Below are 20,597 nucleotides of genomic sequence, written 5' to 3'. Positions count from 1 at the left end.
AACACAACTTTGATTCAAGCATTTATTTGTTTACAATGAAAAAGTCAGAGTAATAATAACAGTCATTTTAGCACTATCACTGTATCATTTCATTCACTTCTGTCCGTCGTTCACTGTCTACTGTTCACTTCAACCAAGTTTTACAAGCTTCCCAACTGCATCCAAATACTGTATGGAGGTCTTAATACCTTGTTGCAACTGATCCCTCAAGCGGCAGCAATGGTCCAACTCGGCATAAGGGCATACACCAAGGGATACGATGATGTGCCAACCCTCGCATGGATGATGTATAACTGATCCCACAGATCAGGACTGGCAGCAAATGTTCCATCCATGTAGATAGTTGAGGCTGACTGAAGGGCTTGTAGGTGGGCGTCAGTCGCAAAGACAACAATCTTGTCGTCATCACCATCAGAAAAGAGTAGGAATCGCTCAGAGTCCAATGTTTGTGTCCACACTCCATCTAGGTTAACGTCCACAAGGGTCTGGGGTAGTCTCGGGATGGTGTGACTCCTATGCCTGTACAAGGCACTGTCGAGAGTGGAGTAGGAAGGAAGGTGGGATGCATCTTCTTGGTGGTACTTCAGGAGTTCGTCTTGGTAAAGGGCTGGCATGGCTGTTGTAGGTTCCTCTCGAGCACGCTTCCTCATGGAACTGACGAATTTCAGTCTTGTACTGTCCGGCGGCAGGTGATTGTGTTCTGTGGAATTCCTTACATAATCTCCTACTGTAGTGCACTTGCCTATGCAAGTCTTGACAACACATCTCCAGTGGGCAGTGGTGGTGGTGGTGGTTTTGTTCCTATTGAACAGGTAGTTATCGAAAAACACTTGAATAGAACCTCTCTGGGATGTAATATATTCCACTTTCTTCAAACCTGCCATGGTTGTGGTTAATGATGGACATTTTGCAGCACATATATAACATGTCTCAACACAATATATCAGTTGAGATAGTTGAGATAGTTAAGTGATGCCGTAGTTAATCCTTCTGACAATAGGGGTTCTCACTTCTCCCCCAGCTGTTTTTAAGGTGAAAATGTGCATATTTATATAAACACACTCTTTATGCTTCTCAATTTGAAACAATTCATTTAAAACACACACGCTTATGTCTAATTACGCTAGCCTAATTAGGAATGTTCCATTATTCCTATAGGTAAGGAGTTGGTCAACCGTAACTAATTCTTCTGACAATAGGGCCTTCAGCAACCCATGCTTGCCATAAAAGGCGACTCAGCTTGTCGTAAGAGGCGACTAACGGGATCGGGTGGTCAGGCTCGCTGACTTGGTTGACGCATGTCATCGGTTCCCAATTGCGCAGATCGATGCTCATGTTGTTGATCACTGGATTGTCTGGTCCAGACTCGATTATTTACAGACCGCCGCCATATAGCTGGAATATTGCTGAGTGCGGCGTAAAACTAAACTCACTCACTCACTCACTCACTCTGACAATAGGGGTTCTCACTATTGGGGCTTCTGACTAATGGGGTATCACCATCTGTTTTATCATTGACATTCATTTCTTCATAACATACGGTCACATTAACATCTCATCCTACCGGGTACACATTCACTGCAGGATGGACATATTTCGAACTCTAATTAAGTCTCTCGTGTCATGGGGCGCGACGTGCTTCAGGGTGTCTAGAGTATCCAACGACCAGCCGATTCGCCATCTGTTCGCTGTACGCAACACCACATGCTTCAACAACGGAAAATCATGAGTATAAGAAGTTGATTTTAGTGTTCAGTAGTACCCATTGCGGTATAACACTGTTTGTCATATACACTATCAGGGACGCGTCGAGCAGATTATGATCATTTACCTAAGCAGGAAAGGCAGGCAGGATAGGCAAGCCGAAAGGCAGCGGGTAGAATGTGCATGAACGCACCAGCAGGGAGACATGCCAGGGACAAGGAGGGAGGAACACTGGCCAGCCCATGAGTATGGTGGGCGCTTTCTCGTCTTGTGCTATCGCTTTCTCGTCTTGTGCTATCACATTCTCGTCATGTGATATCGCCTCCTCGCTTTCTCGCCTCCAAAATGTAAAGCGAGAAAGCGATGGACCAAATCAGCGACCATACAAGAGTCAGCCTGACTTCGCCTCTGTCAATTTGCCGTGTCCGTAGGACTCTTGTGTTTACAATTCGCACTGCCTCGCGTAGTTGTACTGCGAGAATATTAGTGCCAGAGGTGTAACAACCTCACCAAGGATCCGCACAAGTGTTTCATACGGCATACTCAGTGTAACCTTTACACGGTAATTTAGACGTATCGGGAAGAAAAACGTACACGGGTGTTTGAATCCCACTATCGGTCACTAGTGTGATTGTTCTAGACATTCTCTATTTCCCTAAACGTTACATTATTTACGAATCCGTGCATGTCCACACTACTGGCTTTCCTCCCACACCGCATTGAGATGACCTGCTCTCAGATGTATATATGAGTGAGCCTGTGAACCAGTCTGCACCTTAGCTCAAGCAACCAGCATCTACATCTTGGATTAGTTAAGAATTAAGACCCATGGAGACTCATGTGACTCATTTGATCCTTTAGAACGATAATTTAATGAATATTTTTTAAAACGGAAAGATTGGCTCTTGCAATAGACAATAGAGAAACACCCATGGACCCCTCTGGATCTGTTTACAGTTTCACGTACAGTTTTTTCCCTGACACGCGGCACACGGTGAAGACCTGGATCCATACACGTCCATGTTGTGTGTCTTATGTCAAGCAGTCGACGCGTGAAATGTATTAGGAGAGTCCTGATGTTTCGCACCGCGATACGTCTGACATGCTGCATTTGCGGCACAACACTATATTCACTCTCTATGGCCACAGCTCATTCAATCATGTGTTACTGTTTCAGTCGCAAGAAGATGGTCTCTCAAGAATTAAAACAGAATTTGTTCTGTATACAGACGACCCTCAGAACCAAGTAATTGACAAGAAAATCATTGGCTGGTAATGTGAAGTGTGTATCCGATACAAATGAAGGCAAACCGCTCTGATAAATACTTGTACTCAATCAGGACGCCTACATGTGTGTTGCAATATGTTAGATTATCTGTTATCATTGGGGAAATGGGGTGTCGTTTAAATCGTTTGACTGGATGGTATATGCATAGTGTTTTTGTCATAAAGAACATAACTGTTCAAAGGGATGTTTAACTCACCTCACACCTCACACTTAAATAATACATCACTGAAAACAATCTGGCACACACTGTCCTTTGAGTGATATTTGTTCTGAGAAGTCAGCCTTTGACATTTCTCTTATAATGATGTGACTAGCCCCCCGCCACCCCTCCCCCCCCCCCCCGATCCAAACCAAATCATGCGTCATGTAGTAACCTGTACCCCCAATATCTGTTTCCGTCACTCTCTTGTGAGGGGTCCGTCCACCAAACACATATATTTCTATGTCATGTGCCAAAACGCAAGCAGTGACAACAGTACTAAACAACTTAGTTTTTCTGCGCACGTGCTAGTCTTGTCTTTAGAACGCGGTTGACCTAATCGTGTCTATCTAAATTATACCATTTGATCACGGCTTGAGTGCCAAGGAATTAGGTGCTAAACATATTGGTTACTGACTATATAAACAACACGAATTTAAATACTTTTCGGTAACGGGAGTTTATTTTCATCTCAGAAGGGTCGTCAGTTGTCACTTCAGTATAGAACGAACGTACATCATTTTACTGGATTGTATTGCATACAACTAATGTAAGTTTGTATATCGCTATGAGAGAATGTGAAATCGTATGTCAACAACTCAAAAATATTAGTTTCTTTTTTCTCCATGCGACAAGCTCGTGTTATCCCTCGAATGAGATGGTGTTACGTTTTTTGTCTCCCCTACCAAAAAATATTAGTTTTGACCCGCAAATTTGAAACAAAACACTCTTTGTATTCCTCCACTTGAATATATTTTCCTATCTGCTCAGTATAAATTATTCGTTTTAAAAGAAAGCATACTTGAAATGCTGGTCTGGGAGATGAGTGGAATACCAAATTGCACTGCATTTGATAGAAATCAACTAGACAACAAGGTGTTTCTTATTGCACAATACGCTTTATTGCAATTTGCTGTCAAAATAAACCAAAGCTTATAGTATCCAAATCCCAAAATGACATTTGGTCAAACATATAAATAATCATACTCAACAATTAAATATTAACCTTGATACAAGTGAGGTGGCCAGCATTATAGAGCCAGCGTCAATCTAGTTCAAGTCAGATGTCTGAGTGCGATACGGAATCTCGGCAGGAGGAAACTTCGCAATTCATTTCAAGTGCCTCCCGCCGTGATAGTGCACTAAAATTGCTAAAGGCGACACAAGGTAGGTGCAATGTCATAGGCCATATGATCGAATGTTATGTATTAACAGAGCGTTTTAAATTATCAGTGTACGTTTCATTTATAACATATGACACACAAACAAAAATATTTTTTCTTCCCGAGAAAACCGCAAAATGCATTTAAAGTGCCTCCCACCGTGATAGTGCTGTAAAATTGCGAAAAGCGACACGAACCATACTCACTCACGCACTCACTCACTCTCACATACTTTATTCATGAATGATACAACGGGCGAACTGGCGTTCAAGTCAGGTTTCAAGGCTGCACTATCCTGGTAAGAATATGGTACATCTTAATTCATCTATGACGGCCAGGCCACGTGCAAAAGTAGAGTCAAGGCTAGAGCAACCCATGTTGAAGTATAGAAGTTAGCTCTGCGATCGCTCCATGGAACGGCGTCTATTTATTCATGCAACATTAGACCTTTTTCATCTATTATCATAAAATGTGCCTGTTAAATTTATGTATTTTTGTCGACACCCTTCCCGAAGCTCTGATAATCAAATCATACATCGCGTGATGAAGCAAGCTGATAATAGCAATATATAGTCAGGAAACCAAACGATGAGCACGGGTATGTAGTCCACACATATCAGTTACCCGCACGGACTTAAGTGGGTTCAAGGGTAGATAGTCCATAACCGTTATCCAGTGGAACTTATATTATAGGAGTAACTCAAAACTGGCACACCATTGCACTGCTTTATACACACGAATGTGTTCCTCTGGTGTGGAGTCTTTTCTGTAAGCCTCCACACTATGGTTAGTTAACGTAATGCTGTTTCGTACTGTCCTGGAACAAGCGTCGTCACGAATCTTTGGACTTTTTTATAGTGTTGACCACACTGTGTTTCAGATTCTTGAGGCACAAGTTGATCTGGTTTTCAGTTCTCACTAGGTTCTCGCTCTGTTTTTGTAAGGCTGCCTTCAGGTTACCGTTCTCGACATTACTGGACTGGACTGTAGTGACTGCCAACCAGATAAGAAACACATAGTGCAATGAAGAAAAGCATCCCCAGTACACGAGGTGTAAGGATATAACATTAGATATATACGGAATAAAGTAAACCACGGTTCTGGTGAACTCAAGTGTATCATTAACTTTAACTGGCTAAACAGTTAAATTATATAACAAAATATTCAAACGTGTTCGTTATAAACGTGGTTTACAGTAGTTTTACATTCCGATCGCCGTAAGACCGGTGTGCTAAATGGGATTCGTACGTTTTCAGCATAGGCGCATATTATACTATGTGTACTATGTGTTAAGTCACATTTTGATGGATATGCTCGTACCATGAATGTGTGAGATCATATCTTGATGAATATATATCCATATATACCATGGCAGGGTTAGGTCTAAACCGTATAGATATGCATGCATTATGAATTTGGCCAGCTATTCTCGAAACGTTCGTAGTCTTAAGAACTTCTTAAGCCCATTCTTAACACACTGGTTACGATCAAAGTTAAGAATTCTTAGGGTTATGGTCGTTTCGAGAATAAGGGTCCAGTGCGGTAAACCAGCTTGGATACGAATGTAGTATGGGTTAATCGTTCTTAAAAGGTTTGAGGCAAACGGAATAGGTCCCCTGTGTCACATACTTGTGGTAAGCACTAATTGCAACTCAAACGAGAAATGTGTAACTTGGCTGTTTTATTGTGTCAAACTGAGTGCATCAACACCATGTTTTGACTGACTCACTGCAAACAGTTACTGGTCTGTCGTTATTGTTGACCGTTACTCACTAAACATGTTCACTAAACATGTTGAATATTAATCACTACCTGCTGTTTTCATGTCCTTGATCTGCTGCTGAACACTCCGCATATCCTGGAAGAAAGACTTGATGCTCTTGGCGAGCTCCACGTCCAAGCCAACCGAGTGTGTCTTCGGCACTGTCGTTGAACTGGATGAACTGATGGAGGAAGGCACCGATGCTGGGAGCTCACTGAAGCTTCCTGTTACGGGGAAAATATATACATGTGTTGGCAATTGAAGGATAATGAATGGAAAACATCTCGCTTAAGGCAGGATATCTTGGGGTAACAGCCCATCTATATGACAATTATCTGTCAAAACGTCTGAATCTGAATTGTGAAATCAGTGGCTGACATCATGAGCATTGCTCCACTAAATGAGTATACAACCATACGACCACACGTAAGCCCGAGTCACCAAACCGTATCTAAATAATTGACTCTTGTGACAAGAACTGGCTGATGGAGACGTATCTGGAATCAATACGGAAACAGGAGTGTGGATCTACAAAGGTATCAGGTGATTCATAGATAGGCATGTTTTGAGAACCGACAGGAAGACCAGGGACCCTATCCACAAAGCGTTAGTCATACTAAAGCCATTCGCTCGCCCTGCGTCAGTCAGTGAGTTTAAGTTTCCGCCGCTTCCAGCAATATCACGGCCTGGGACTCCAGGAATGGGCTTCAGAGAGTTCCCATAGGTCGTAACCTTACGACCGTTTTGCGGACCGGAACTCAGGACCTGGCACCATCTGTTTGTCGCAAGAGCCGACCAAAATGGGGATCAAAAGATGTGTTCTATAATGTGTCACGATCACATTAGGATCATGTCCACGTGTGTGCCTGGTTGCTTTCACGTAATCTGCTTCATGAATAAAATCCCCAGCCAACACATAGCATCAGTGCCATCGATTTTGTATTGAGTATATCGATATTCTAGGTGGATGGTCCACCCCTGATCATTTACATATGATCATGCTATAGCATGGAAATTGTTTTTAATATATGACCACAAATCTATCTGAAGCCAGGATAGACTTACCTCTCCCAACACGAGCTAATTTCACGGCCTCTTTCTGTCGCTCTAATTCCGTTTTCAGCTTAAAATTCTCCTTCTTCAAATTTGCCCTCTCGTCATCAAGCTTTTCAAGCTGTGCGTTCTGAAAAGCCATAAATATTGATATTCTAAAACAGTGACCTTCTCCATACTCGGTGTTATTCAAATACATAGATAATTTGATAGTTTAAAATAAACGCTTGTTACTGGTCACAACGTAAATCTTAGACGTTTACCATTTTGAATATATAAAGTGGAATATATATGTTTAAACCGGGTTGAGACTTTCATTTGTTCTGCGACACACTTTACGTCGGTCCATGAGTTAATGAGTAACTTCCGAATTAAAGACTAGCATTCTATTGATACTGATATTTTCAAGTTATGAGTAATTGGCTGGAATCACAGCTACTGAACATATTGATATACATTTGGATGGCATCGTCTTTCATAGGGGAGGGATCTGAAAGATCAAGTTTACATCATCGTACTAACAACGCCACATCAGTACTGCTTTATGTCAAGTTTTGAGAATTATGAACTTGGGCCTTATAAATCGGACTAATATATAATTGGCTAAAAAGGGACATTTCCTTCAACCGTCATGTGTAAAACGAGTAGAAAATACATTAATACAATAGAGTTCCTTATTGTGAAATACAAACCATAGATACACCCACAGCCACTGTATATATGGGAGGAGGACATAGACAATCAATAGCCAGGAAATAGAGTTAGAAATCTACATTAATGTAATAATAAAGTGACAGACCACATACCAGCTGATCCAGTTTGTTAGTGAGATCTGTGAAATGCTGATTCCGCTGCATTAGAAAGGGAGAGACTAGAGAGTTAGATAACAACGTTCCAACCACCATTATAATTTGTCATTAGTAAAACTAATAAGGCAAACAGATAGAGGCGGCAAAAGAAAGTATAGATTTGAACACAGGGTATGACCAAATGATTGAAAACTTTACCAAAACAGTAATAGGCTGAAAACACAAACACGCCCAGAACACAAATATGATAACCCTATCAGTCCAATATTACAAATAAGGATTCGTTGGTTTCATTTTAAGGCAACATCAAACGTGAGCATATACTGTTTCTTGCGCGCCTGTATAGTAGGGTATCAAAATGTTATAAGAAAAGTACAAAATGTTATAAGAAAAGTAACAAGACCCAGTCCCGTACAGATGTATACATGAATATATTTAGGCATCACGATCATGATTTAACCGTGCTTCTATATGTGAACTCGCAACTTGTGCAAGTAGCTTACGTTTCCATTTTCCTGAATAGCATTTGTGTGTCGAACCTCCTTTGTACCTGCAAAGAGTTACATGATCAGGTAAAAACTGAGGAACCTCGATCCTGTCAATACATGTCAAGGTATACCAACAAATAACACATCGGTTCGCTTGGGTTTATTAATACACACTGAAATGCGATCTGTTTACAATTAATGTTCTTTCTGAAAAGAAGCGTTTTGTTTTGAGCGTGGGCAGTAATGAACAGTCCCTGTCATGAGGGCACAACAAGAGGCAGTCAGTCAAGTTACAGATCCACACTGCCACCTGTCCTCTAGCAGAGAGTGCTGGGGACTCATTCTGACCAGGTTTCCCCAGGTGAGTCTGAATCAGACAAACTAGTGATCGTTATGTATTATTTGGCTGTTTATATATGAACTTAATAATATGGTCGATGGGAGGACAGCGCTCTGTAGATTGTCGAGACCGGTCAAAACAATTTCGTTAGTGACATCGTGAGCTCGATATTTAGTCGCCTCAAGCATGGGTTACTGGTGACCTATACTTTCTCCGGGAAACCACAGGTTATGCAAAGAATTGTAACTGTTTACATACCCTGAGTACCCCACAGCTCTACCACCAGGGCCTCTCTCTGTAGATACTGAAGAAGGGACATGGGCATCTTCTTGTAGGAGAAGAGTTTCTGGTAGTCTATACTGGCCACCGTGGAACTCCACACCACTTGGGAACACAACGGCTCATTCTCTTCGAAAAACCTTAGTCTGGTGGAATAACATGTACGATAACGTATCATATTCAAATGTGGATTTATATCATGTTGTTATTGCATCGCAAAGGCATTCTGCAAATTAAATAGAAAACGAGAGAGACAGTCTTCGATGTTCAGTGGGTTAGATGGCCGGAACCATCAAACAAACGAAGATAGCTTTCTGTTAACTTGCTTGACGTTCAAAAAGGAATCATCCGCTCAAAGTGAGTATAATGTCCTATTGTGTACCATTTAACATCATGTCATATGAGAGTGTAGCCCATTTCTGGTGTCCCCGCCGTGATATTGTTGGAATATTGCTAAATGCAGCGCAAAACTAAACTCACTCACATGATCTGACGAAAATAAGCGCAACAATCCTACCTCGATATTCAATGCAATGTTATAAGCTTTGACACAGAAGCTACTCAATTCATTATACTGAATTCTATTAATGTCTGCTTTAAATATTCCGCAGTCCAAACCCTAATTTCACAAGACTTCCGTTTTGCGGTATTTTGTAACACAGGAGATATGTAAATGTTGAGGCAACCTTAACTATACGGTTACATGCATTATCATACGACTTCACCCATTCCTATTTGGCATACGTCCATGTGAGACGCATGTGGGGACTGACAAGCTTCATATGTGTAGGTGATTCTGTCAAACTCACTTGCACATTACCCCTCTCGTCGGGTCCTCCCTCGTCCATCGAACACTCATGCAGCTAGGCACCTTCAGCAAAAAATGAAATGCTTTGTCTTTGAGGTCTTCTGGTTCCAACACCATGGAATCCTCCTCTAGCTCGACCCCATCCTTATCGCAGGGCAGGACCTGCACATGCACCACGGCCTCTTCCTTGCCGTGGTAGTTGTGTACGGTGAAGTGTTCATCTATCTCATCGCTGTAAGCCAACATCTTCAACCACACGTGGCAGCTGCAATATGATAAGCAATCAGCTGTCACAATAGCAGTCTTCCCAACACGACAGACATCAGAATAACCCCTGATTTCCACAGGATAGACAGACAGACGGACACACAAACAGAATTTATTAACTTTTAAGTCCTCAGTCCCATACAACATTGATAGCCTTAGAAATTTGGGTATTATAGAGGTAATAAGGAAGATTTGATGGGTGAGGTTTAGCTCTAGTCAGTCAGGTTCAGTCAAATCTCCATGAGGGCCACCAAATATGACCTGTAAAGGTCGTGAATGAATGATTAAACCCGCTCCTATTACGTAGTGAGCGAATGCGTAATCCCCAAGCAACCCCACATCCACATACGCTATGACAGTGTTGAGAAACGATTTTAGGCCCCCTTTCACAAAACATTAAGGTGACCATTGTATCGAATGGTAGCTAAGGTTAACCTGAGCAAAGGCTGCTTCGGAAAAGGAGCCCCAGAATGCTGTTGTAAATGGCAACCTTAGCGCTATGACAGTCGAGAGTCTATGTTGACATATGGGAGTTACGATCGCCCTGAGCTTATCCCAGTTGAATCGGTTTGCTACATCCATTCTCACACTGTAAACGGGGTATGTTCCTTTTGCTTACCTTCCCAAAAAGATGGGTTCGACTGGGTCCCAGAAAGGATCCTGTTCCTTTGAGACTGTCACTTCGCCATGGTCCATAAAATGCGCGTATAGACCATTCATGATGAGCTTCCGATGGAGAAACTTGCTTTTTGACCAGATCCAAACCTAACAGATAACATTATTCATGAATATAAGTAAGTGAGTATGGGTTTACGTTTAGCAATATTCCAGCAATATCACTGCGACGGACATCAGAAATGGTCTTCAAAAACTGAACCCATGTGCGGAATCGAAGCTGTGTCTGCAGCGTGATCATATATATAAGGAGGATGTAGGTTAATAACGTATAGTCTTTTTCTATACCAGCAGTATCACGACGGGAAACAAGAAAATGAAGATGGTACATTACGTTGTAAGATAACATTTGGCAATAACCTGCGTCACAAACAGCAGCTAGAACGACAAGGCCGCCCTTTTCCCCGACTGGTACATTGAATCATGTTGATATAAGGGATGGGGGATGGTGAGGTAATACAGTTTCACGCTGCAGTCAGCAATGTACAATGCAGCTTTGTCATGTCGGCTATCAAACAAAGCATGGGTGGCTCAGAGTTGTGTGGTTGTGGGTTCAAATCTTGGTTTGCCAAATATATGTTTCTTAGTGTTTCAGAACCACATCCGAGCAGGTGGGTTTCGCCAACGCCGTAAACTTGAAACACAAAAAAGAGAATTTTCTCTCGGAAAAAAGACCTGGCATCATATAACTTGAATACCTTTCAAAGTGGCGTTAAACCAATTACACATACTCGCTATAAACTCTCAACCAGAGTAACAACAAATGGACATTGCGGTGTTCCAAAGCGTGGGCATATACAGGAAGAGGGGAACATTTATGAAGTTAAGGTGTGAAATGTAACTCACAACTCAACTATTAATATTTGAAACCATGTTCAGCTTTCACTACCAACCTTCTTTGTGAGGACATTAGTAACTCGGACAATGATCTCCTTCTCCTTGGCTTTGGCCTTCGTGTCATGACTAGACTGACTTTTTACTTCAGACTCAAACTTTAATTTCTGAAAAATGATTAGCTTCATGCAGGTATTATTCAGTAAATAAATGCGACAAAACCCTTTCCACGGTCATCGGGAAATATCTGATAAAACAGAGTCTATTTACGGTTTCGATTGGCCGCTGCATCATGAACACTATTTGGAAATGATATCTGGTGATATATCCCCTGGATGCCACAGGGACATATATACTCGGCATCCAGGGGATATAGTATAGAATTGTGCTGTGGATGTAGTACCTGGAAGACATGCTAGACATACAGTCTAGAGCAACGGTGTTACAAAGAGAACAAAGAAATGTTATGTTCATGTTCTTTAACCTCTAGATAAATCATGACTGGCACTTCCTTCGAAATAAGAGGTTGAGAGAACACATCCGTGTATCGGCCCGGCGCCCTATAATTTACTTGTTGACAAAAGGCCTATTGAATCGGCACAACGTGATGCAACAACAGATACAAATTTATAAATGATTTAAAAGTAGACGGGTGTATATAGACCTTATTCAACTCTTCGCTGATAGCGTTTGCTTCTGCAATGTCCGGCATCAGATCGACATACTCTTGATACACAACGGCGGTCGCATGATCCTCCTCTGTGTCGAACTCACGTGGCGTGTGTAGTTCTACCGCAATACCTTCGTGTTCAGCTAATTCTGTTATGAAGTAGTCGAAGTTGTACTTGTCCACTTGGTCGGAGTCGGATCTTTCCTCTTGGTAGCCGATATACAAAAACAGGCTACTTGACCCAAGCTTAACCCGGTCCTGAAGAGAAAAATATATCTCTTAGTTTCATTTGTGCCTTAACAACAGGTTTCCTCTGCGAAACAGATACCTGACGATGTGTGGAGAGTGTTAACGCGTTGCCATTGTGATGCCGGAGTACGACTGGTATCCTTTATATAATGGTCGGACGAATGGTCATTACACACCGTTTATGCGTTTATGACTGTCATTATCTCAGTCTTATGGTTCAGACTGGGTTATCACATTGACTTCTTGATACCAGACCGGCAGAGAATCCATGTTTCATTGTCTTAAAGGCAGCTGTGAAGTAGCTAAAATATTGCGGACAACCGCGTTAAACAGCTTTCTGTGACTCAGTACAATGTGGCCAATATAATTTCAAATCAAGCATTTTATTGATTGTAAACGTAAGTATTGTTCAAACTGTGGAAAGTACTTTAACTGGTCACCCTTACGTTGTATGTTCATTGTATTATAGGTCATTGTGGCTGGTTGTTTTGATATTATGTAGTGAACCAACGGAATGCGTTCATAAAGTCGCCCGTGAAACCCATGCTGCTAAATAGGAGAGTGTAGAAACGCCAATGATTGGAAATGAAACGTGTTTTCTCATGCTCACCATATGACGTAGTTCATGTTTTTGTTTGATCTTTGATCCGTTGACGAGAACTTGAGCATGGGCAGAGCAGGGTTTGATCCATACCGACCGGCCGTCATTTTCAATGGTTGCGTGTTGTTTCTGGATTCTGTGTTTGAAGAAAAGACCCGTTAAACGTAACTGATGTTAAGTGGATTTGGTTAGAATATGCAAAGCCGGCTACGAAAGTAAAGAGTACTCAGCTTGGACCAATCGGAGGGCGACGGTGAACAGCCTTCAAGTACACGTAATTCAAAAACGTCTAATAAAAGGTTCACACAATGCATATATTACACAATAACCTTTTCAATCCATCTTCATTGCAACCAGAACTCAAATCCAACCGTGAAATCCTAATCCCTTCAAATCCAATCCCTTCATTAACATTTCAACAGTGATATGAAACTCTGAAAGGCTAGATCAGTTTACATGTAAGGAAACGACCATTTGATGGTCTGGGGATGATATTAATCATTTTGAGAAGGTAATATGAGCCTAAATATTTTCAACCTATTTCAACTATGTAGTGTTGTATTTTTAAGCATCCTCTGGAACAAATTTTCTTCACTAAAATTACCCCAGAATTGTTACTACGCATCGTTAACAAAACATCAGTTACCCGAGGCCTTTCAGAGCTATATGTATCTCCGGATCCCCAGATTTCCCTATTGTCATCGAGCCTGAAAAAAAAATACATTGAATATAGTTTGCTGAAAATGAAAACTGAAAATGAAGAAAACTAAATTATTGTAAAACACAATTGTGACAGTCAATATACATAAATATTAAGTCAGCAAAGTTGTTTGTTATTTAGTCAAATCCAGATTTCACTTGCAAACTTTATTTTCGCCCAGCAGTCTATGTGCCACTATGTTTGCAAAGGGCGTCACCTAATGAACACTACACATGTTAAGCATACGACCGACCCATCGTTGCTCAATCTGGATGTATCTCAATGATAGAGCCACGTGGCTGAAAAGGAAACATATTCAAGTAAACGTTGATATCACAAGAATATGAAGGGAAAGGTTAGAACTGGATACTGACCTTCCACAAGTGCGTGTTTCACCACGCCGGTCAGCTGAGGGTCTTCATTAACGTTCATCAAATAGGGATTTTTTTCCCACTCGTTACGGTCGGTACTGCGGAACTCCTTTTCCCATTCTCGTCTAAAAACAACCAATCAAAAAAATGTTTTACCGGCTAAAGATACACGTTAGCTCTGATGTATAAGAAATCATCTTTCATATATCACATTCCATGTCAAAGAGGGCACTGGACATGCGCCTTTTCATATGACTGAAGTTAAACCATGAAACAACTTGATGATCTTCGATTTCTTTTGGTTAGTGTATCTGATTGTAACGCAGAACATGTTCAGAATAAGATATCCGTCAGCTGGAAAGTATATGAAACATGTATCTACAATCTAACACATTCTATTTCAGATAAGGTGTAGACATCCGATCTTTTCATGTGACTAGGGTTAATCATGGCATAAGAGAGTTATGTAGGTGATTGTAATTCAGAGGCTGTGTGTTCTGTACTAACCTGGCTTCCTCCAGTCTTTGTTCCCACGACTGCTGCATTTCCGCCATCTTACGCTGGTTTTCCTGCAGTTGCTCTTCCAGGAGGTTGGTGTCCGCTGTAACAGCAACCACATTGAATACACGTACAGACCCAGACACTGATCACTGGTGCACGATGCCTGTCCCGTCATACTTATTGTGTCAGTGGCTAATTCCTTTGAGCGTACATCTAAAGAATGTGTCTCCTGTGATTTCAAACGTCACAACCCTCGGACATTGTTTTCTGCTTTTTTAATGGTAAGTGATTTCAAGCCAGACACACAATCGATGGTTCCTTGTTTATTACAAGTTCCTGGGCGCAGAGCGTGTGCGTGCGTGTGCGCGTGTGTGTGATAGAGAGAGAATATATGCATGTGTGTGCGTGCATGCGTGTGTCCAGATGGGTAGATGCATGTATGTATGTCATCAAAGATATTACATACCTCCAGGTTTGGCCCCCTTGCCGCCCAACATGGCCATCAACTTTGCGTTCTCTTCCTTCAGTTCTCGTATGAGACGGTCGGTGGGACTCTCGTTGACGACAGCTTTGTTCTGGATCTTCTTGGCTCTATTTATATTGATAATGACAAAAATAATTAAGTCTGTTGAAATTGGAACAAGAATGCATGAAACTTTCATTAATGACTACTACTATAATTGCTTCCTTTCGTATCATTACTATTTACCTGATGAAGGGGCCATAGAAAGTCTTCATAAACAATAATGAAGTATTTGAATGGCATTTACAAGTGAGTTACCCATGCATTTTTCCTTTCAAAACTAAGAATCTGCATGGGGGAAATTACGCAAATATACGCATAATGCGAAAATGCTTGGCGCAATAACTGCATGTTTTCCCCTCGACAACAAGTAGGCTCTAAGGACATTTTCAATTGGAGCATTTCCATTTGGATTAACGAATTGTTATGTGGCAGTGTTATACATTGTGTACAGTGTCCCAAGTGTGTAACATTGTATATGTCGATAGTCAGTGAGGTGCAGCAGTGTGTGCCATATTTAGACCTGGGCTACATTTGGGCAGTGTTCTGGAAGGTACCACAGAGCATTACTATCCTTTGGGCCCCACTACTCTCAGTACCATGGAGTTTTAGAATATTCCTTTTGTCTTGGTAGAAAGGGAGCTAACCCATGCCTTTCATTTCATATTACATCTCAAGTTACCTGAAGACCAGCATTGTTAGGAGATCATTCTCACCCCGGATACATAGCCTAACTAAATTGTTGCAGATGAATGTTGTCAACTCTGGCTTTATTGCAATATGCACTGCTTTTGTATTATACTGTCTTTGAATTTCCACTATATTAATTTGTAAACTTAGTTTATGTTATACAATTGTGAATTACATGCCATTTCTTTATTGCTTGTTGGTTTCATATCAATAATTTTACTTATTGATTCCCGGTTAATAATTGAAGCAGTTTCAGCTTGGGAATCAAGAGAGAATCCGTACTACTAATCGGAGGTTCTCGCTGTGTAATTGTGAGATCTGAAAGCCTCGTGAATAATTATGTGCTCGTAATCAAACATTTGTTCACATCATCTAGTAGTTGAAGTGACTTCAGATGGTATTAGATTCAGAGTCACGTATTGGTATTGTGTAGCGTCTCACCTATCTGCATATCTGAGTGTGGACAGGGTTTCGTCATAGTTGATATCCGCTGGACTGAGTGCAGCAATCTGAAAGTGAAACGAGAGCTAAGTAGGTCGACCAGTCTTTATGTCACCCACTCACACCAATATGCATAATCGGAGATGCAAGAACACATCCACGCACGTATGCATCAACTCGCGTAAAATGCCAACACGCACGCACACACATGTAAGCACATCGCAATACTCAACACGGAATCTAAGTCGAACTCTTCATCTCATCTTAACGGTACCCCATGAAGATCCTTGTAGATCTGTGTCTTCAGCAACCCATGCTTGCCACAGAAGGCGACAATGCTTTTCTTAAAAAGCGACTAACGGGATCGGGTGGTCAGGTGCGCTGACTTGGTTAACACGATCATGTCATCGGTTCCGATTTGTTTAGATCGATGCTCATGCTGTTGATCACGAGATTGTCTGGTCGAGACTCGATTAGCCGCCATACAGCTGGAATATTGCTAGAAAACTGCCTCACTCACTCATCGTAAAGTGAACACGTATGTCGGTGTGTACTGACCATGATAGTCCTGCTGTTGCCCCCCAGCGCAGACTGCAGCAGCTTCGTGAGGACGGAGTCTCTGTAAGGGACCATGACTTTCTTTTTGCCCATGGCCTGGTCAGCGAGGGCACTGCAATCAGGAACCATAATAGAACACTAACTCTGATATTTGTATAGTACCTCAAGATTTTGCAGTTAGGACAGAATTATACGTCTAGTGATGTGGGATGATCTCGACCATGTATTCATATATTACTGAACATTCAAAAGCTTTTACAAAGGGGTGTTGAATTCATATGGCACTTTCTTCATCAGCCTGCTGTCCTGACCACGTCTAGATATTATATTATTTGTAAGAAGTGCCTTCTTCGACTTGTAATCTATCATCAAACTGTTTTATGTAATGAAGCACCGGTCATGTGGGCCACTAGAGTTATTAGACTTGTTAAATATGTCCATTGATATTAAGCCTTTTGTGACATTTCACCGTGTAATTAAAAAATGGTTGATTGTTTCTGGTTAAAATGAAGTACACATTCTTTTTCCGTTAAAGCGCCTCGGCTCCCCCCAAAAAGCAGCAGGTGCTGAACATATCGTGAGACTGATTAAATTTTCAAACTACAAGCAACGGTTTAGCATCAAAATATCACTTGGACGGTCTCAGTATGTGTTGACGCTGGTTATTGAAGTTATCGCTTACACTCTGGGATAATCAATAATGCCAACATCTGAAGAAATGCAATGCATTGTTTTAGTTGATTAGAAGAATGTGAGCATACTGAGTAGGTGTGCGCAATGTAAAGCTAAGATATGCTTGGATGTAAAGTTGGTAAAGGCATGTACCGTGGATAATTTAAGGTGCACGTCAACGTTATATTGATACCATTATATGGGCAAATCAGGAAGTAAATGTAATTACTATACTTCTCAGGAGAGGTAAAGAACATGTGATGTTTCACGCGATTATACTTCCCGCGGTCATGTTGAAATCGGGTGTTACTTAACTTTGTTTGAACAGTATATGAAGTAACGTATGTGTATATGCCATTTTCAGAGATAATGACTAGACTTAACAAAACAAAACGTGATTGATAGCAAAAACTAGAATAAAAGATGAGAAAGAATGCAGGTGTCAATGTCGTGCTTCAAGATGTCCAAGTTTTTAACTTATCTTGCATTAAACGAGACAAGGGCTTGACAAATGACTACCTAGGTGCACCTTGTTGGTAAATGTACCTGATAACATTGCCAAGAGACGATAAGCTCTGGTTTATGGCCGAGCCTTCCTTCAGCCGATCACCTGTTGCCCCTGTGGAGTTGGCCCGCTCGCTGCCCGCCAGATCCACAAGATTGATTTCACTGCTCTTGGTCGTGCTTTGACCCATAGCGTTAGGAAATACCTGCATTTTGAAAGTTAAATACTCTTTAGTCAACCACAAAGTAGCGATCTTGAAACAATCTCGGTAATGGTTGTCTGATAAACAGTAGCTCAACTACAAACCTTTTCTTTCTGTTTTAATTAACAGTTGCTTTTGAAATGGGGTTTAACCTCGTACTTGGAAAGTTTTCGCTCATATGACGACGTGCATGCATTTATGTGAGTGGCTGCTTGTGTTTAAGCTGGTTATATAGTGCCATCTTACTCAGATACCGTGCCAAAGTTACGCATGAATACCCCACGCAGACACATTATAATGACTCCCAGCCGACCAGACCTTGCAGAACTCAGTTGTGCGGAGCGCCAGCCTGGAACCAGCTAAATGCCATACTAAAACGTCGTTTGGTATGACGTGGCCCTGCATCGAACCTGCAAACTTCCGCTCTCCGAGCGGACGCTCTAACCACTACAGTGGGCACCTAGTGAGTTGTTTTAGTTGTAGGAATCACTGCTAACATCTGTGTTGAAATTGAACTAAAATTTAAAAAGAACTGTATAAAATCATGAACGTAATCTAGTGTATACAGAACTAATGGACATGCAAACCTTTGTAATCGGGGAAACTAAATTCACTATTTCAAGTTAATTACTAGCCGTAATTTAATATATTTTTAGTGAAAACGTTCGCTGACAGTTATTAAAAACCAAGATGATATATTGGAATGCATTCGGGTTTTTACAATAGTTTGTTTAAAGCTGAAATTCGGGTCTGCCAGTTCATTCACGATAAGAACGGTCTTGTCAGCGTGGCGACATGCTAATATAGATGATTTATGTTCCCAGCAATATTTTTATACCTAAGAAGTTTGCATTTTGTATTAAATATCGCCCGACATGTCAATATTGATTCAACGCGTGAGATTAATCGTATTAACGTAAAGTCTTGTCAAACTGTTTGACGACTGATGTCTGTATGTACATACACGATAGGTGTACTTGGAGTGATTATTAATCTGCCAGTCTGCATGCAGGTGTATTTGTGTACATGAGTCAAAGTTCAGTTATCAGTAGAAGTTGTAAAGATGAAAGAAAACCAAGTTCTATGGATTGCTTGGTAACGGTGTTAGTACCTACGCCGAAACGCCGCATTCATTGCAGTAAGGAAGTTGACTATCCATCGGACTTTCCTTAGTCAAGTACCGACTGTTTAATTATATGGCACTTCTGATGTGAGTATTGTATCACCATGACGCATACTCCCATGCTTTCAGATAGAGAATTAAACGCTTGTGATATTAAATAACATTGGAATATGCATGATATATTGTCATTACGTTTACAAATGCACTACCTGATACCTTGAGTGAGTGAGTGAGTGAGTGAGTGAGTAAGTGAGTCAATGCTGTTTTTTTACATGATGACTATAAAGCTGGCTAGTTAAAACCTATCAAACAAGCCACTGGCTCTAGCTTAGCTAAAACTTTATGAGGACATTTTAGATGACAAAATATCGTATATGAATTGCATGTACCTGGTGATCTATCTATATGAAAAAAAACAGTTCTAAATCTCGCATGTTCCCGAATGCCAACACATCAGTAGATACTATATGCATGCAGATGGTAAACCGACTTCAAGAAAATCAAGATAAAAACAAAGAAAAGATACGCTATAACTGCGTCCAGTGTTAACCTTATCCAAAATAATCTTTGGATCAGTGTTTGGCCGCAGAGTGTCAGAATAGTGACATGCCGGACACATTAGATGGAACCATCAAGAAACATGGTCTCTACTTTCAAGGAACCATTTAATCACATTCCACCGATGCATAGAATTTGGTCTTAATACAAAAATTTATTTTCATCTGAACACCTTCGGTTTCACGTTTACCACAGTGGAAGATGTCTACCAGCTCCAAGGATCACCCGTTCGAATAATGAAGTATAACATTACTGTCATAACATACGCATATTCACAGGCCCTGATCTTTCCTATCTATGGCTGTAGGAGCTGCAAATACCTGTTCAAACTTAATGGTGATGACCATATGCGACCTGCTGCTGGTGGCATTCATGTTGGTTGAGGCGGTGGTTCTGTTGTACGTGCCTTGTTCCATGAGGTTCTCTATCTGTTTGTAGTTCTTCACTGGGACTTTCTGGAACACACGACGAAGGCGTACATAAGATGCTGCAGGCTAAACGTATCCAAGTTTGTATGTATGAATGGTGTATTTAACACAACATATATACAAGAAAATCAACAAG

The 20,597-nt window shown here is 41.1% G+C and overlaps 2 protein-coding genes across 3 annotated transcripts in view; both read right to left on the bottom strand.

Moving 5' to 3' along the window:
* Nucleotides 1-206: 206 nt before the first annotated feature.
* Nucleotides 207-2,245, bottom strand: LOC137294467 (uncharacterized). The gene is made up of 2 exons (XM_067825488.1): nucleotides 2,210-2,245; nucleotides 207-929 (listed from the first exon to the last, which is right to left on the bottom strand). Exons 1-2 carry the CDS (start codon nucleotides 2,243-2,245, stop codon nucleotides 207-209), a joined length of 759 nt encoding a protein of 252 aa, XP_067681589.1.
* A 1,825-nt stretch (nucleotides 2,246-4,070) lies between these two features.
* The window catches only part of LOC137293848 (kinesin-like protein KIF28P), a 35,186-nt gene continuing 18,659 nt past the window's right edge, over nucleotides 4,071-20,597 (bottom strand). The window contains exons 5-23 of one of the 2 annotated variants that reach the window (XM_067824621.1): nucleotides 20,354-20,488; nucleotides 18,192-18,355; nucleotides 16,974-17,085; nucleotides 16,416-16,483; nucleotides 15,228-15,352; nucleotides 14,768-14,861; nucleotides 14,264-14,385; nucleotides 13,836-13,896; nucleotides 13,199-13,325; nucleotides 12,334-12,597; nucleotides 11,729-11,836; nucleotides 10,780-10,925; nucleotides 9,895-10,158; nucleotides 9,065-9,231; nucleotides 8,482-8,528; nucleotides 7,976-8,020; nucleotides 7,182-7,299; nucleotides 6,167-6,340; nucleotides 4,071-5,347 (exon numbers count right to left, since the gene is read on the bottom strand). In XM_067824621.1, coding sequence (XP_067680722.1) covers nucleotides 5,187-5,347; nucleotides 6,167-6,340; nucleotides 7,182-7,299; nucleotides 7,976-8,020; nucleotides 8,482-8,528; nucleotides 9,065-9,231; nucleotides 9,895-10,158; nucleotides 10,780-10,925; nucleotides 11,729-11,836; nucleotides 12,334-12,597; nucleotides 13,199-13,325; nucleotides 13,836-13,896; nucleotides 14,264-14,385; nucleotides 14,768-14,861; nucleotides 15,228-15,352; nucleotides 16,416-16,483; nucleotides 16,974-17,085; nucleotides 18,192-18,355; nucleotides 20,354-20,488 — 2,502 coding nt within the window. In that variant the 3' untranslated portion in view covers nucleotides 4,071-5,186. The remainder of the gene's footprint in view (nucleotides 5,348-6,166; nucleotides 6,341-7,181; nucleotides 7,300-7,975; nucleotides 8,021-8,481; nucleotides 8,529-9,064; nucleotides 9,232-9,894; nucleotides 10,159-10,779; nucleotides 10,926-11,728; nucleotides 11,837-12,333; nucleotides 12,598-13,198; nucleotides 13,326-13,835; nucleotides 13,897-14,263; nucleotides 14,386-14,767; nucleotides 14,862-15,227; nucleotides 15,353-16,415; nucleotides 16,484-16,973; nucleotides 17,086-18,191; nucleotides 18,356-20,353; nucleotides 20,489-20,597) is intronic. The other variant, XM_067824622.1, reaches the window with a different exon arrangement.

This window comes from Haliotis asinina, chromosome 8 (genome assembly GCF_037392515.1).
Source record: "Haliotis asinina isolate JCU_RB_2024 chromosome 8, JCU_Hal_asi_v2, whole genome shotgun sequence".
NCBI classification, from domain to species: domain Eukaryota; kingdom Metazoa; phylum Mollusca; class Gastropoda; order Lepetellida; family Haliotidae; genus Haliotis; species Haliotis asinina.
Note: the sequence above shows the minus strand (reverse complement) of the source record. Positions and strands in the feature narration are given on the sequence as shown.

Bases quoted from the DNA above. Each gene is read 5' to 3' on its own strand.
- LOC137294467 (XM_067825488.1), bottom strand. From the start codon at position 2,245: ATGCCGTATGAAACACTTGTGCGGATCCTTGGTGAG. The intron at 930-2,209 runs GTTGTTACACCT...TATTGTGTTGAG, and splicing joins TTGTGCGGATCCTTGGTGAG to ACATGTTATATATGTGCTGC.